The sequence below is a fragment of the Carassius auratus genome, chromosome 32, assembly GCF_003368295.1.
Source record: "Carassius auratus strain Wakin chromosome 32, ASM336829v1, whole genome shotgun sequence".
NCBI classification, from domain to species: Eukaryota; Metazoa; Chordata; class Actinopteri; order Cypriniformes; family Cyprinidae; genus Carassius; species Carassius auratus.
This window is the reverse complement of record NC_039274.1, coordinates 18369315-18387485: the sequence shown is the minus strand read 5'-3', so window position 1 is coordinate 18387485 and position 18171 is coordinate 18369315. Positions and strand designations below refer to the sequence as shown.

Here is an 18171-nt window from a genome sequence, read left to right as displayed (position 1 = left end):
TGCAAAGAGGCTGTAATTTAAGGTTAAAAATGATACTGAACTTAACAACAGGCCTGCAGTTCATGTGTCTCAATGTTTCTCAATGTTGTGTGGACATTTAACGGAAAATAAAAGTGTTTCTTGAGGAAATGCAACATTTTGCAACATTTTTTGCATGTAAACGCTACATTTTTAAATGTTTTCTGCATGCATGCACAACATTTATTGTGGGAGAACACAAAGTTTTTCAAGGGAACAAAATCTTTGCATGCAAACAGTTTCTTGTGGGGGAATACAAAACATTAGTGTGCAGATGCAGTTTCTTGGGTAAATGCTTTTTCCAGCAAATGCAAATTTTCTTCAGGGGATGCAAACGTTTTGCAAGCAAAACTTTTCTTAGGGATATTAAAGCAGACAAACAAACTTTTTTTTTTTTTTTTTTTTTTTTTTTTTGCACAAAGCAAGCATTTTAAATGCAATGTTTAAATGTTTCTTATGGGGAAATGCAACATTTTATTTGTGCAATGGTTCTTGGGGGTATGCAAAACTTTTGCCAGCAATCAAAGTTTCTTTACAGAACATAAAATTATTACTGCTGGTTACAGCAGAAGGGAAACAGGATCCATATTTTTTTTAAAATATTTCTTTATTCAGAAACGAACAAAACTTTAGAACAGGAACAAAACAACCAACTTAACACGACATGGAGCTGACAATTAACAGAATTAACTCTGAACCCGAACTAAAAAGCCAAAACCATGACAGAAAATGTTCTTGTGGAGGAACGGAGAACTTGTGTGCAAATGATACATTTGTTGGGGAAATACAAAAGTTCTGTAAGCAAATGTAAAGTTTTAATGCTTTTGCATTTGCTCGTAAAAAAGTACTGAAATCTCCCGAGAAAATGTTCAACTACAGAAGTATTAATAGTTTTTCATTTCATCTATAATTATTCCTATCAACACTTTTGCATTTTCTCACAAAATGCCAAGTTTCCTTGGCAGTGCCACAGGACTCTTCAGGCTCAGACTTGAGTGCCCTCACAAACTGAGAGTGATGCCGGAATTTGCTCTCACTAATAGTGACGTTAAATGCAGCCTCGGCTGGCGTCCAAATATCAGCTTATAGGGGCTACAACCATTCTCTGTGCAGTTACAGGCCTGTGTGAGTGGCTTCACAAAAGCCTCTTAGAGTTCTTAAGACTCACTTCAGATGCATTTATGCTACAGAGGAAAAAGTTCATGGCATCACAAGAATGACCCAGCTGCAAAAGTGCGGCTTCTTGTTGGAAGTTGATTGGAAGATCATGACTGGCAAAATAAACAGAAGACGAGTCGAAGCGAGTGTCTTTGGATCTGACTGTAGCAGGGAAGGTTGACTCTGCAAAAAAATGAAAGCCGAGGCTCAGCAGAGTGTGCAAATGTTTAATGTGTGTCTGTGCATAAAGCAATAAGCAGAACAAACTTCCGAGCGGCAGACGCACAGGATCATGGGAGTGCATATGAATGCAGAGGAAACAGCTGGATTAAGAGCACAAAAGTACTGAGGTAAAAATGTGCTCATTGCATATAGCTTCACCTGCGTCATCAAGCCAGCAGCTGTTTACCCCGTTGCTTGATAACGACAGAGCAGGAGAAGGCGGCAAACGCATAACATTACTCTCTGCACTTACGAATATAAGCGTCTGTCTTACGAATGTACTGAAAATGCTCTAAAGAACGTTGAAGGCGAACATAAATGAGACGTACAGCTCTCTGCTTGCATCGCGTCAGTCACGCTCTTCAGGAAAGTGAGTGAAACACACACACAAACACACATTTTCATCAAATAATTTGTCATTAAAAGCGGTTCACTTCCGCGATTTGGTACGACTGCGTTCACATAAGCAGCGAATCGTACCAGAGTTCACATGAAGCGTACCCCAGACCACCGTTTTTAAGCGGACTCGGGTACGGTTCGCGGGTGCGCATCCGAGTACGGAAGACAGCGTTCACATCATCCAAACGAACCGAACTCTGACGTCAATCGAACCCGGGTGCGCACCAAAAGTGCTAGTGTGAAAGCACCTTTAATCTGAGGGTCCAGGGTTTAAGTCCCTGTTCGGGCCAAGGTCTGTCTGCTTTGGGGAAGTCGTGGCCTAGTGGTTAGAGAGTGTGACTTCTATTTTTTCTCCTGTTTATTTATGAATAAAGGAATAGCTATCCTGATTAATAACATAATAAGGAGTAGTATACTAATATGAGTGTTAAGTCAATAATTACAATTGTTTTACACCAAACTTACAATCTGTTAAGTCTTTAGCAAGCATTTAACTAAACTTACCCAGCCACAATTTGCACAAAACGTGTTACATCAGCTAACAGTGCAGTGACCATAGATATATATTAAATGATCAGTAATCGATTAAACCTTTACAAATCATGAATAGTTTCAACTTTAGATTGGCTTCTGCAAAAACATGAGCGAATGATTAATAAATGATTAATTAGAAGATGTGTGAATAGAGTAAATTCAAGTCTTTCAGGACACTTTGCCATCGAGAGGACTGCTCATAAAGGTATTAATGATTATTGACATGTAGAAACATTTGCAAATGATGAACAGTTTCCACTTTAGATTGAGTACTGCAAAAACATGAGCAAATTATTGATAGATTATTTGTTAAGATGCGGAAATAGAGGTCTACACAACAAACAAAGACCAACAATTGAAGATCACATGAACTTTTACTGACGTTTGTAAGCATTTCAATTTACATTACATAATCATATATGTTAATCATTGGGTAATGTTTAGTTAATTCATTAGGAAGCATACACAAGAACAAAATCTCAAATTTCTAGCTATGTGAATATAAATTAACTAATGATTATAATGCAGTACATAACATTTAAATTAAATTGTATGTATGTAAATTATTATAAAGTGTTATGCTTCAGGTTTATTGGTGTTGTAGTACAGGTATGTATGACAGTAAAGGTTGGGGGACGCTGCTTTAAAGTGCATGACATTTTAGACCTGAGATTCATAAGCAAAAATCAATGCATGTGATCTTTCAATAAGTTTAAGTGACAACTAGAAAATAAAGTGACAATAAAGCTGAAATGTATTTCTGTTCCTTGTTATGAACTCAAAAATAAACTCTAAATATTCCAAAAATAAAGTGTGCATTAGTCTTTCAGTTATTTGTTGCAATACACAATGCAAATTTAAATGTATAATCTCTTTGCATTTGGCAAAAATATAATGTGTACAGACATAAGACATTAAAAATATATAATGTTGCACAGCTTTGTATAAAAACGCTCCTGAGTTTTCCCGAAGGGTTTCTCTCTGTTCTTGGTTGGACGTTTTGCATCTTCAAATCTTGGTGGCCTACAATACATGGAGACTTAGATGTCAAATAAATAAATAACTGTAGTAAAGTGCCTGGTTTCTGCTGACTGATGTTTGATTCATGTCGCTGATGTTTGGATTTCATCATTCAGATCCACGTCATTCTCAAACGCTCCGTCCTCTTCATCACACTGCTGCCGCGCGAAACTCACAAAAACCTGAGAGAGACGGAGAAACACGTCAGATGAGGAAGAAACCATGTCTAAATCTCAGCAGATGTTGTCTTTTTCTGCTGTGACATTTTTTGCCTTTAAAGGGGACAGAACACGCACAGTTTCTGCCATTTCTCTCACGTTAATCTTGAATACCTATAGAGTAGTATCACATCCTTCATATCCCTGAAGAGTCTTTGGTTTGATCAGATTTATAAAAAAACAGATTCAGCTTCTCTCTGGAAATAGTCGAGCTCCTGGAGGCGTGTCGTGGGCGGAGCTAAAGGGTCACGAGTACACGCAGCTTTCTCTGTCATACGTCCAACTGGTTTTATGAAACTTTGGCCATGTGTGAGCATGAGAATCCAACTCTTTAAGAGTCTAAATCAGTCAGAATGCATTCTGGATCTGGACGTTAAAATTCTAATATTTAATTAACTATGCAATTAAATAATTTTTATTTTATTGTATTGACCAAAACTGAAAAGTAAATAAATAAATAAATAAATAAATAAATAATATAATATAATATAATATAATATAATATAATATAATATAATATAATATAATATAGATCTGTCTGTCATCACAGTGCCATATATTTAAAATTCTAATACATCATTTAAAAAAAATATATATATTTTTTTTTATTTTGTTACTAATTATTATTATTATTATTATTATTATTGTTATTATATATTTTTTTGTTGAACCTCAAACAATGATTGACTGAATGATTCCAGAGAATGATATTTTAATTTTGGGTGAACTGTCTGTTTAAAGAACCTGAATAATCAAGTACATGAAAAATAAGTGCACTTAATTGTAGTGAATTTGCACTTTTAGTGTACTTCTAATCTTACAAGTATATATATATATATATATATATATATATATATATATATATATATATATATATATATATATATATATATATATATAAATGTATCTGCAATAATAATGAAATAAAAGGCAACTTTAGTGACTTAAAGAGAGACACTTTCGTGACTGTTTCTAAACAGACTTAAGTACACTATTAAAAAGTGACCTTTGTAATAACTGTAAAGTACATTTTAAATCATTGCGTTTTAAAATATTTCGGCATAATTTAAAGAAGTATACTTATATTGATGTGTTGACTAACATACTAAAGTGCATGTAAAGTACTTTATTAGTGTTATTTGCTATTATATTTAAAGTCAATATATTTTAAAAGTACTAAAAAGCAACGTTATCATTACACAGAGATGTATAAAGTACTAGAGAACCATACTTGAGTAAAAGTACAAGTGCTCTATCAAAAAAGTGACTTGAGTAGAAGTAGAAGTGCTCTTTAAGCACCACACTTAAGTAGAAGTACTAAAGTATTCAACATTTTTTGTACTTAAGTATTGCAAGTAGTCTATTTTAAAATTTACTACTCAAGTACTGAAAGTAAAAGTAGAAGTATTGTGTTATGTAGCTATTAAAGAAAGTAGTCAAAAGTTTGAACATATTGTTTTTACTATTTCAAATGATTAACCTAAAGGACAATCACAATTCCTTTGACTGTAACTTCTTGTAAACAAAAAACAGTTACTAGGGTTAGTTAGCCCAATTTGCAAAATGATGTCATTAATAACTTACCCTCATGTTGTTTCAAACCCATAAGACATCAGAGGGTCATTTAGAATTTTTTGAAGCATCGAAAATACATTTTGGTCCAAAAATAGCAAAATCTATGACTTTATTCAGCATTGTCTTCTCTTCCGTGTCTGTTTTAAGACAGTTAAAAACAAAGCAGTTTGTGATATCTGGTTCGCGAACGAATCATTCGATGTAACCGGATCTTTTTGAAACTGGATCTTTTTGTCCACCAAATCGAACTGAATCGTTTTAAACAGTTCGCGTCTCCAATACGCATTAATCCACAGATGAATTAAGATGTTAACTTGTTTAATGTGTCTGACACTCCCTCTGAGTTAAAACAAACCAATATCCCGGAGTAATTCATTGATTCAAACAGTACACTGACTGAACTGATGTGAAGAGAGAACTGAAGATGAACACCGAGCCGAGCCAGATAATGACTCGTTCACGAGTCAAGAACCGTTTCTGTCAGACGCGTCTGATTCGTGAACCGAGGAGCTGATGATACTGCGCATGTGTGATTTAGCGTGAAGCAAACCGACACACAGAGCGTCTGGAACCGAACTGTTTTCTTTTGGTGATTGATTCTGAACTGATTCTGTGTTAATGTTATGAGCCCATGTGCAGTCAACGCCAATGACGCCAATGACGCCATTGCATCGAGTGCAAAAGAATCGGTGAACTGTTTTCTTCAACTGGTTTATTGAATCGAACTGTCAGAAAGAACTAACGTTACTGGTCATCCGAAAACCGATGCAACCGGTTATTGACTCGTGAACGAGTCATTAACTGGCTCGGCTCGGTGTTCATTTCTCTCTTCACAGCAGTTCAGTCAGCACGCGCACTCTTCTTAATCGCTTGATTCGCTCAATGATGTGCCAGCTTCATCAAACCTGCCATCTACAGTTCTGGCAGTGGTTTGTAATGGAATGATTCGTAACATTATTATAATTGTAACGAGTAACGATGCAGCACATAAAAAAAATATCGGAGTAAAAGTATTAAACTCAGCGAAAATATGTACCGAAGTAAAAGTGGAAGTAGGAGAAAAAAATAATACTCTAGAAAAGTACAGATACCGCCTTTTAGTACTTAAGTACAGTAGCGAAGTAGTTTTACTTCGTTACTATACATCTCTGTCATTACATATGTTTAATTAGAAATGTATTTAAATACAAGTTTCAGTAGAAATGTATTAAAGTATATTTTAATTCATTATTAATGCTTGTTAGTACATTTAGCAGTACATTAATAAAAAGAAACAACATAATTATTTATGAAATTTCATATAACGATGTACTGAAGTACTACTTAAGTGGGACAAAAACCCTCTCAAACTCAGCTAATTGCATTTCATATCAATTTAACCTATTATATGTATTCGTTCAATTGAAATTGAACATGCAATTAAGTGTCAGAAAAAACTGCATTCAGTTCACACTTACACCTATTCTCTTGCGCTACATTGTTTACTTAAGCAGTCTTTAAAAGTATGCTAAAGTCAGAATCTAAAGCCGAACTATATATTATGATTCCCATCCTTACAGCTGCTTCAAACTACTAAACATAAATGTTGATTGAAACATGCATATCTTTTCATGTTTGCATAGTTGATCCATGCAGGATCAGAGAGCTGATCTCCATATGCCCGGTGTGTGTGTGTGTGTGTGTGTGTGTGTGCTCTTGTTTTTGTGACATATCAGGACATGGGTATGACACAGGTATTACAAGGAGAGGGTGAATTATGAGGACATAACCCATGTCCCCATTTTTCAAAACGCTTATAAATCATACAGAATGAGTTTTTTTTAGAAAGTAAAAATACACAAAGTTTCCTGTGAGGGTTAGGGTTAGGTGTAGGGTTGGTGAAGGGCCATACAGTAGAAAATACAGTTTGTACAGTATAAAAAACATTACAAAAACAAATGTGCGTGTGTGTGTGTGTGTGTGTGTGTGTGTGTGTTTCACCTGGTCTAGCGTGGTCTGGGACACAGAGTAATCCTCCACATGCAGCTGCTGCTGGTGTTTGCTCAGTTGGCTAAAGATGTGTGCGAGGGCTCCCTCTCCCTGTGGGATCTGGTACTGCAGAGTGTTGTGATGTTTCTCTTTCAAAGTGCTTCCGGGAAATGTGTCACGGACAAAAGTCTCCACTGTGCACAGATCGGCCTGAGCTGCACTCACGCGTATGATCAGTGTGTATCCTTCCCCGAACCTGCATCACACACACATACAGATTCACATGTATAATAAATCTGGATTAGTGTGAGATCTAAGCACGTATGAACCACAGATCATTTCATGGAGAATTCAGCAACATTTCCACAGACTTCAAAGAAGGAGGAAGAGTCCCTGCACACCATCTGATAAAATCAGCACTATTTCCACTTTTTCTTTCCACGCAGGTTGCAATCTATACAGTGCTGACCACAGCAAACAAACAGATATCTCACAACGCAGACTATTTTCCAAATAATTCTGAGTTTAAATCTCACAATTCTGACTTTTCTCCTAATTTTGAATTCAATGTCTTGCAACTACGAGTCAACATCTTGCAATTCTGACTTTATTCTCTGAATTCTTTGTCAACAGGCCGCATGACTTAATTAACATGACTTGCTCTAAAAAAATCAGATGTAACATCTCACAATCCTGCTTTAAAGGAGAAGAAAATATATAAATCACTTTATTCTGAGGAAAAAAGCCTGAACTGCAAGACTGTGAGAGATAAAGTAAAAAATGTGTTTGCAATTGAGACTTTCATTCATGGAATTTTGAGCGAACATTGCACAATTCTGATTTTATTTTTGGAATTCTCAGTTAATGTCTCGTAATCCTGATTTTATTTTTGGAATCATAAGTTACCATTTCACAACCCTGCCTTAAAAGATAAATAAAATACTAAGATAAAAGCTGAATTGGAGAATAATAGCTACAATTTTGAGAAATAGTCAAAAGCGTGTTAAAGGGGTCATATGATGCTGCTAAAAAGAACATTATGTTGTGTATTTGGTGTGATGAAATGTGTTTATGCGGTTCAAAAACACAGTTTTCCACATACTGTTCATTATTGTTTCTCCTCTATGCCCCGTCTTCTGAAACGCAGTGATTTTTACAAGCTTCATCACTGAAAAGTGAGGTGTGCTCTGATGCATCCGCTCCAGACCAAACACAGTAGTTTCACGTTCACAGTGAAACACACAGCGTCTATACGACACGGCGGCAGCGCCATCAACAATACTACAGCGAGAATAAAAGGTCCGCCTTCTTTGTGTGAACATCTGAACATATGGGAGGCGTTCTGCAAATCTTAGAGCGAGCCATTTCAGGCTGTGTGGACGAGTTTCAACTTTAATAGAATATCTCTTTGGATTTGAGACTTTAGTCTTTGAAACTTCACAGATCTTCTTCATGCACCAAGAGCTTGTAGCACTCCAAAGAGAAAGGACAATTTGAAATTCCATCATATGACCTCTTTAAAAACTCCGAATTCTGAATTTTTTTTTTTTTTTTTTTTTTTTTGAGCTTACATCTTACACAACTGACTTTTATTCCAGGATTCAGATTCAACATTATGCACTTTTTATTTTTATTCTAAGAATTCTGAGCTTACATCTCTCAATCCTGCCTCAAAAGAGAACTAATAATGAGAGAAAACAAGTCAGAACTGCAAGAAATCTCACAAAATACAAAGATGAATTGCAAGATAAACAATTTTCTAACCTTTTTTTCACAATTGTAAAATTTACAATAAATTTCACTTTCTCACAAGTTTGAGCTACAATCATGCTATCGTTGAGCTATATATGTTCTCAAAAATGCTAGATACAAACTCAGATTTGCAAGAAATAAAGTCAGAATTGTGAGATAAGAAGTAACACAATTTTTTTTTTTCTTTTTCTTTTTGTGGTAGAAAGAGACTTCAGTTAAAAAACAGACAGCTTTCTTTCCCGTTCCATGATAGAGATACAGTCATGCAGGTTTAAAGCAGCAGAGATAAATGGCGTCTCTGTATTTTCATCCTTCTTATCAGCGGATGTGTGAAAAGTTGAAGCAGATTTATTGTGAGTGTGTAAAGTGTGCAGCAGTAGATTGCTGTCTTATAAAAACGTCCTCCACTTGCAACATTACTGATGTACATTAGAAGCTCTCCAGTGATTTTATACTTCGTTAAAAGAACAGTCACAAAAGTGTGAAAACACACTCACTCTCTCACACACACACACACACACACACTATACACAGACTCTGAGTGAATTAGATGAAAAACTCACACTATAAGATGTGTGTGTGTGTGTGTGTGTGTGTGTGCGTGCGTGTGTGTGTTTAATGGTTTGTGTCTATAAACACTCAATATGATTTGATCAGAGTAACCGCCTGCTCTCAGAATAATGAAAGCACACGATGATAATGGCAGGTGCGTGAGTGACTTGCACTTCATTACTCGCTGAGAAGTGAACTTACAAAATGTGTCCATTTTAAAGAAACGGTTGACCCAGAAATAATATGATGTCCTTCTTCACTTCACCCTCAAATCGTTCCAAGCGTGTATGAGCTTGTTTCTTCTGCTGAACACTAATGAAGTGTTGATGGTAGCCATTGACTTTCATAGTATTTTTCCACATACTATGGAGTTCAACTGTTCAGTTAAACAAATTCTTTAAAATATCATGTTCTTAAAACATTATTTTAAATGTGTTTATTGCATTAATTGCCATATTCCCTTGCCTTTATTATTACGCACTTATGTTGTATGCTTATGTGAATATCATAACACTGGGAAGTGAGTAATAAACCTTTTACAATTTAACATTTTTTTTTATCTAAAATAAAAAAATAAAAATCTAGTGTTTTATAATGTCAAAAAAAAAAAATAAAAATAAAAAATAAATAACCTAAAAAAATACTAATAAAAATTAGTAAGCAATTATGACCAGCTATATTCTTTAGAGCTATTAATAAACAGCCTTATGGGCATCTAATGGTTAAAGCATGGCATTACATAGTATTATTATTTTTCCAGCCACCAAATGCCTCAAATTTGACTCTTTGCACCAGAATTTAAAAACATTTTCTCAAAGTTTGACTATTTTTTTTATATATAATTACAAATTTTATCAATCAAGAATGTATTTAATTGATCGAAAATGACGGTAAACACATTTATTGTGTTATAAATAAATAATTCAAAATAAATGCTGTTTTTTATTTTTTATAGTCATCATTATATATATATATATATATTATATTTATGTATTCTATTTTATATTCATAAAAGAATCCTGAAAATTTAAATATATATCAGTTTCCACAAAAATACTGGGCAGCACAACTGTTTTCATCATTGATAATAATCAGAAATGTTTCTTGAGCAGCATTTTAGAATGATTTCTGAAGATCATGCGACATTTTTATCAATAACATATTTAGACAAGTTTGGATATTTTGAGTCAAATGTTTCTGATTTTCTCTCTTTTATCTTCGAACTGTCACTGCAATTGCTTTTTAAAAAATGATGCTGAGGAAATCCCGGCGAGCGCAGCTCATTCACTCCATCACCTGCAGCTGTGCACACTCACTATAAAGATGAATGAACATTCAAATGTCAGCCGAGACAAAGACAGAGGACGAGTGGAGACAATACAAGAGATCAAAACTCACGCACACCAACAACACGACATCATGTATTCCTCGATGCCCTTCAGAGCAAATCTAGCCAGGTATGTTTATGTCCATGAGCAGATTGTGCGACTCGAGCGAGGCCTGTGTTTGACGACATGAAGTGTGTTCCCTGCCGAGTGTGTGAGGGAAGTGAACTCAGCGTGAGAGACTCCGTCCTACAGATGGCAGCAGAAACACACCGCAGGAGGAAGAGAGAGGAAACAGAGGAAGGGCCCGCAGACGGAGAGCTGTAGATCTTGTCCTTCTGCTCTGCTCCATTAGACAGCAGGAACAAGAAAAGATAAAGGAGAGCGAGAGAGGGGAGGGGCGATCAACAGAGCTGCTCTTAATTACCTTTTCACTCATTAATGCCCACACCTCCGCAATCATTCATTACAGCCGAGAGAGAGAGAGAGAGAGAGAGAGAGAGAGCAGATAAATTCAGGCACATATTACATGTAAGTTCTGAGATATACAAAGTATTTTAGGTATAAACGTCTTGATGGATTTGTTTAAGCTTTTGTCTTCTCCAGATGTTAACTGATAGACTGGAGGAGTGTGGATTATTGTGATGTTTTTATCAGCTGTTTGGACTCTCATTCTGACGGCACCCATTCACTGCAGAGCATCCACTGGTGAGACAGTGATGCAATGCTACATTTCTCCAAATCTGATGAAGAAACAAACTCATCTCCATCTTGGACGGCCTGAGGGTGAGTTAAGATTCAGCAAATTTGAATTTTTGGATGAACTGTTCCTTTAATTGTTTATATTGACAACATTTATGGTACACATTGAAAACAGCTGTGCTTCTTCATAGTTTGCTGGAAACTGTGATAGACTTAATTTTTCTGGAAGTACTGCATTTATTTAAAATAGAAATCTTTTGGAACACTATAAATGAGTTTACGGTCACTTGTATCCTTGATGAATAAAAGTATTAATTTCTTAAAAAAAAAAAAAAAAAAAAAAAAAAAAACCTTCCGAGGATCTGTCCAACATTTTGAACGGTAGTGTAGGCCCAAACTATTGATGACTAAAATACAAAATATTACTGTAAAACTACTGTAATAGTAGTAGAGAACAAATTCAATTAGTGGATAAACACACTTGAGAAGCAAAATAATAAGACTTATGTTCAGAGATAGCTTGAATAAAATCGATTTTTCTACTAGTTTCTCTGAAATGAGTCTCATTATCCTCCACACAAGTGCTTCTCAAGTAAACTGTTTTTGTTTGAAAGATGTTTATATATTTGTTTTACAGGAACACAAGATACAAATAACGATGAAGAAAATAATTAAGAAATAATTATGCTTAATTAGAAATGTAATTGTTTGTTTTTTCAAAACCTTTAAACTCTTTAAACACATACACACACACACACTCTCTCTCTCTCTCTCTCTCTCTCTCTCTCTCTCTCTCTCCCTCTCTCTCACACACACACACACTAGATACTTGGCCATAGTAATATATCCTCAGTCATCCCTGACACTGTTGTGCCAACCCAATCAAATAATTCAAACAATACAAGATTCACTACCAGATTGGTTCAATAGATATGTTGCCTCTGTTGGAAAGAAACGGTCTCAACAATGTGGTCCACCAGGGGGTGTCAATTATAGAACATACTTGAGGAATAATTATCCCAGTTCTTGCTACTTTAGACCTACCTTTAAAATGGAAGTTACTAACATTATTAATACAATAAAAATAGCTGAATAAAATAAAATAGCTGAGCCTTTAGCCTAAATAATTAATTTATCATTACAGCATGGCATAGTTCCTAAACAAACTAATGCAGCAAAGATAATACCAGTATACAAATCTGGGGATAAAAGTGATTTTCAGAACTATAGACCCATATCAATTCTACCAACGTTGTCTTAATTATTATAACGGGTGGTTTATTCATGACTTGTAGATAACTTAAATAAAAATAACATATTAGTGTCCTCACAATATGGCTTTAGGAAGAATAGCGGCACAAGTATGGCCATTTTAGATCTTGTAGAGAAAATAAATGACGCTTTTGAAAGAAATAAGTCAGTATTGGGGTCTTTCTCGACCTTCTCGACACGATTGATTTTAAAATCTTACTTGGAAAACTGTCGCATTACAGGGTCAGTGGTGAGGCTCTTCAGTGGTTCAGTGACTGGAAGACGGCAATATGTGACCTTAAATGGTATTGATTCTGGATTGGAAAACAGTATCTGGGGTTCCCCAGGGATCTATTCTGGGGCTTCTTTTGTTCATTGCTTATATTAACGATTTTGTACATTGTTCCTGTGATGTTCATAAAATACTCTTTGCTGATGACCCACAAATCCTTGAATCATCTTGAAAAACTCTTAAATGACAGACTAACAGAAATAGATACCTGATTAAAATGTAATAAACTATCGCTAAACATTAGTAAAACCTTTTATATTGTTTTTCAATCAAGTAGTCATAAGTTCAGTGATTGTGACATTAATTTAAACATAGATGGTAGAGCTATTCAAAGAGTGGATGACAAAATTTTATATATATAAAAAAGTTTGCTCTTTAAAGTGAGACATGTGCTCCCATTAGATGTGCTCTTCTCACTTTATAGGACTCTGTTTGAGCCTCATCTGATTTATTGTAATATTATTTGGAATAACACTTACCCTACTCATATTGAGCAACTCTTGATATTACAAAAGAAAGCAATAAGAGCTATTTCATGGTCTACACGTAACTCTCACACAAATGCTCTCTTCCATAGACATGGCCTACTAAAGCTTCCTGAATGTAACTTTTATCACAATGCATGTACAACGTACAATGTTGTCAACAGGTTAAACATTAGATTGTGTGAGCTCATTCCATTATATACATCTTCTCACACACACTACACTAGACATAAGCTGCTCCTAAGAGGTAAATATAGGAACTTAACAAGTGCTAGGTTTAGTGTATGTTACAATGGTCCACGATTATGGAATGGGCTGGATACTAATTTAAAACAATCTGCTGGTGATGAAATGGACCCCTATTTATAAGCTATTGCTTCTTGGGAGTCCATTTCTTTCACAATAGATCACTATTGTTTTTCCTGATTGGGTAGGTTACTCTGAACCGTGGTGTGTACTATAGTAGTAGTCCTTGGCTGCTAAAAAATGTAATATATTTTGTAACTTTTCTCTTAAACTTTTGCAATATGCTACTCCCAACATGTAGCAACAAATGCAATGTGTGAAATTGTGGAAATAAATAAATGAATAGTTATATATTACATACACACACACACACACACGCGCGCGCACACACACACACACACTCACCTGCTCTTCAGGTGCTGGATGCTGCCCAGGCATTTGAACTGTCCGTTCACCATGATGGCCATGCGGGTGCAGAGTGCTTCACACTCCTCCATGCTGAAAACACACACACACACACTTGCAGCATTAGGACAGGGTGTTTTGGTCTAATTCTGGCCGTTCCTCAGCGTGAATCTCATGAGAAACACGTTCAAAGCATCAGAAACCCCAGCGCTCGGGATATGCTTCCAGACGCATTCAAATGAGACTCATTATGAAGCTCATGAAAGCCTTTCACCTGCGCAGCCACACAAACAAACTCATCTGCTGCCAAACCGAGGGACAAACCTACATCAGGAAAACTCTAAATTGATGTTTTGTTGCCAGGAATCAACACACTGTGTCATTATCGCAATAAATATAGAGCTGGAATATGCAATAACATTTACATTCGAGCATTTAGCAGAAGAAAACTGAAACCATATAGACATATGAAAATAAATAAAGAAATATATAAATAAAAATCACTGACAACAAAATCATTAAAACAAAAGTATAAAAATACAATTTCATAATATAATACAATATATTATATTTAGTGCTGGGCAACAATTCATTTTTATTTTTAATCGCGATTAATCACAAGATTGTCTCCTGTTAATCACATTGTTATGCACAAAACTAATAATGCATTCAAATGTAGTGGACACTTTTTTCATTTAAAAGTAATGCTATGTGAATAAAAGTGTAATAACATTTGGTTTGGAAACACTTTAAACAAATAAGGTGCTTTTTACAGCAGTGTTCCTTTTACATAGAAGCAGTTACAATATTTATTGTAAATCTTAACTCATAACATTGATGTAATTACATATAAAATCAATTAATGCGTTAACCTGATAATGTGTCAACTTGCTCAGCCCTAAATAATATGATATAATATAATATAATATAATATAATATAATATAATATAATATAATATAATATAATATAATATAATATAATTTTAGTTTTAGTGATTTTGTTGTCAGCGATTTATATATATATATATATATATATATATATATATATATATATATATATATATATTTGCAGTTTGCAAAAAAAATATATAATAACGCCCTGTGCTCTTTTTTTTTCAAAGTAGTAAATAAAGTTTATTGAAGATTACTGGATTATAATTTGCAAGAAAATACTCCGCCCATCCATCTTTCTACTTAAAAATGTCATGTTTTAATTCTATGTTATTATTTGTGAATTTACTAGCAATTTCTGACTGAAAATAGTTTCAAAGTAAATCCCACACTGTGCATAATTAATAATAAAAATAAAAATTGCAAAAATGCATGTTTTCTGTTATGATTAGGTTATACCGTATAGTCTGTGAAATGTCCCAGTTAGACGGCTGAATGTGTTACCTGTGTGAGGTGAGTATCACAGATCTGCCCTCTTTAATCACGCTGAGGATACAGTCCCACAGAAAACGGCGGGCCTTGGGGTCCATACCGGTGGTGGGCTCGTCCTGCACACACACACACACACACACACACACACACACACAGCATATGTAGTATGTGTATCAATATTAATAATGCAAATATGTAAGAACAATGATGATGATAATAATAACGACTATGCACCCTATCCAATGCTGTCATGTCACGACAAAATAACGAACGATAGGTTAAACCCTTTTATAAAGTCATCTTTTCAGGGTAACTTTTTATATAGTCTATGGTCAAAGCTTATGGGTCTGTCATGTGATGAAAGAACGACTCAAACCCATAAACTTTATAAAAAAGATGGACGTGGTGTCCGTGACGTCACCCAATGGTTTCCGAAATGCGTTTTTAAAGCCAAAAGTGGGCAGAGGCGGCCATCGTCATCTTGGCAGCGCGTCACCGTGCGTCACTCCCAGATAATTGAAAATGGGCAAAAAGGGCGGGAGCTGGTTGCTGAAGCCACGCCCACCTAGCACTGTCAGCATCGGCAAACCACCTCACTTAAGTGGCCACGCCCTTAATTATGCAGAACTTTAAGGCTTAATATAATTTAAACGGATGAGTTATAGGAAAAAAAATATTTTTTTCTGCTGTAATGTTGGGCATTTTAGCCAGCCTCCAGTGGCCAGTCGATGAATTGCAGTTTTAGTCACGTATGTGTTTGTTTCAAGAGAGAGAGTGGAAGGTTGCCGCTTGCTCAAACCTGAAGACTTGGCAGATAAGAGGTGAGGTGAACTAATCACTGAACACCCAAATAAACAATTAATTCATATTTTCTGTTTCGTATAGCATTATAGTTTTGTATTGTTTGTAGTGTGATCAACGTTTGCTACTAGTAGACATGTTAGGGAAGTAACACGTAACATTTTTAGTATAATTTGCTAAAAATTAAAATGAAATGAAATAATTCGATTAAAGATTTGTTCATTTTGCTGAAAAATATTCAAAGATCCGAGTCGGTAAAATGACTTCCAAACTTCCAATCATTATACCAAACAAAGATCACAGCACTGTTTTTTGTGTCTCTGAGCAATGGACGGTGTTTACTCATTGAATGAATCAGCTGTTTGAAAGAATCGGTTGAATCTCGATGACTCACTCATCAACATTCACTTGCTGTCACCTACTGCCGGTTTTAATTTCACATTTTGACATTTTTTTTTCATGTTTTAAATGATTTCAAATGTTATGTTATAAACAAAACATTAGGCCTTTTATACAGCCGTATCTGCAGTTTAAATGGATCCATGTCCCCTCTGATATACATAAACTGTGTAAATACAGAGCGCCAACCTCCCGCTCTCTCTTGTGAAGCCAACAAGGAAGTGACAAAAACTGAAATTCATCGACTGGCCACTGGAGGCTGGCTTCAAAACGGAGTCAATCCCATAGACTTCCCATGTAAAAATGCCCAACTTTACAGCAGAAAAAAAACATGTTTACAGCCTGGTTAAAAAAAAAAAAAAGATTTTGGTCTATATAGCTAATTTTGCCCTTTGTAACAACTGTGAGGGGGGTAAACATTTTCATAACTCATCCGTTTAAATTATATTAAGCCTTAAAATTCTGCATAATTAAGGGTGTGGCCACTTGAGTGACAGGTGGATTGCCGCTGCTGACACTGCAGTCACGCTAGGTGGGCGTGGCTTTAGCAACCAGCTCCCGCCCTTTTGCCCATTTTCGACTGTCCGGGAGAGTCGCACGGTGATGCCAAGATGCTGACGTCCTGCTCTGCACACTTTGCATGAATTAATGCATCTAATCTCATAAATATGATTATTTTGCACGTTTACTAGGTCAGATTTGCATACTTTACAGAGAATGCATACTATATATTAAGCTAAATGGATGACGTGACCTTTGACCCGTTTGACAGAATCACTACATGATGATCCTTCTGACCTCTGCACTGATTTGGAGCGGGACGGACACGCTGTGAGCACCTGCCTCGTAATGCTGCCTTTAATTAGCATCCGCAGAGAGCCAATCAGGAGTTATTCTGTGGGTTATGATCGCGGATTACTTCGTATGAGTCTTTGTCAGGCGGAATGAGATTTTAATGCCAGCAAACAGAGGCGTGTGTGTGCAGCGAATGCTAAATCTGGCTGGAAACACATGAAAAATGTCCCGCGAGTGACCTCGAGTCCTGTGTTCTTTTCTTCTTTAATCTTTTCTATCACTGTTCGGCTGTTCATTTTATCCTTAATCCTCAAGGACGTTCTCTCATCTGTGTGTGTGTGTGTGTGTGTGTGTGTGTGTGTCAGTTGTACTTTGAGAATAAAACTGGCCCTAGCTACATCTCAAAGAAAAACATCCCTTTAAAGACTAGGCACAAATTATTAATAATGCACTTCATAAAGGTCAAATCATATTTTCATTAACGTTTTCTCCCAGGTGTCAGGTAATGGTTGAGAATAGTTTTAAATCCACAAATGTATGCAAGGAGACCCACAAGTGCAAATCAGATGAGACTGACTTTTGTTTAATAGCATGCATTTATTATTATTTGTGGAGTTTGAAATGTTCTTGCACGGGAATTCACAAACAGGCTCCACCCATTTTATACCACA

General features: G+C 35.6%; 1 protein-coding gene across 1 annotated transcript in view; it reads right to left on the bottom strand.

Annotated features, from left to right (window-relative positions):
- Positions 1-856: 856 nt before the first annotated feature.
- The window catches only part of LOC113051740 (ATP-binding cassette sub-family A member 1), a 115158-nt gene continuing 97843 nt past the window's right edge, over positions 857-18171 (bottom strand). Inside the window, exons 47-50 of the mRNA XM_026215774.1 lie at positions 15518-15621; positions 14123-14215; positions 7125-7368; positions 857-3533 (exon numbers count right to left, since the gene is read on the bottom strand). Of these exons, the coding sequence (XP_026071559.1) occupies positions 3435-3533; positions 7125-7368; positions 14123-14215; positions 15518-15621 (540 nt within the window). The 3' untranslated portion in view covers positions 857-3434. The remainder of the gene's footprint in view (positions 3534-7124; positions 7369-14122; positions 14216-15517; positions 15622-18171) is intronic.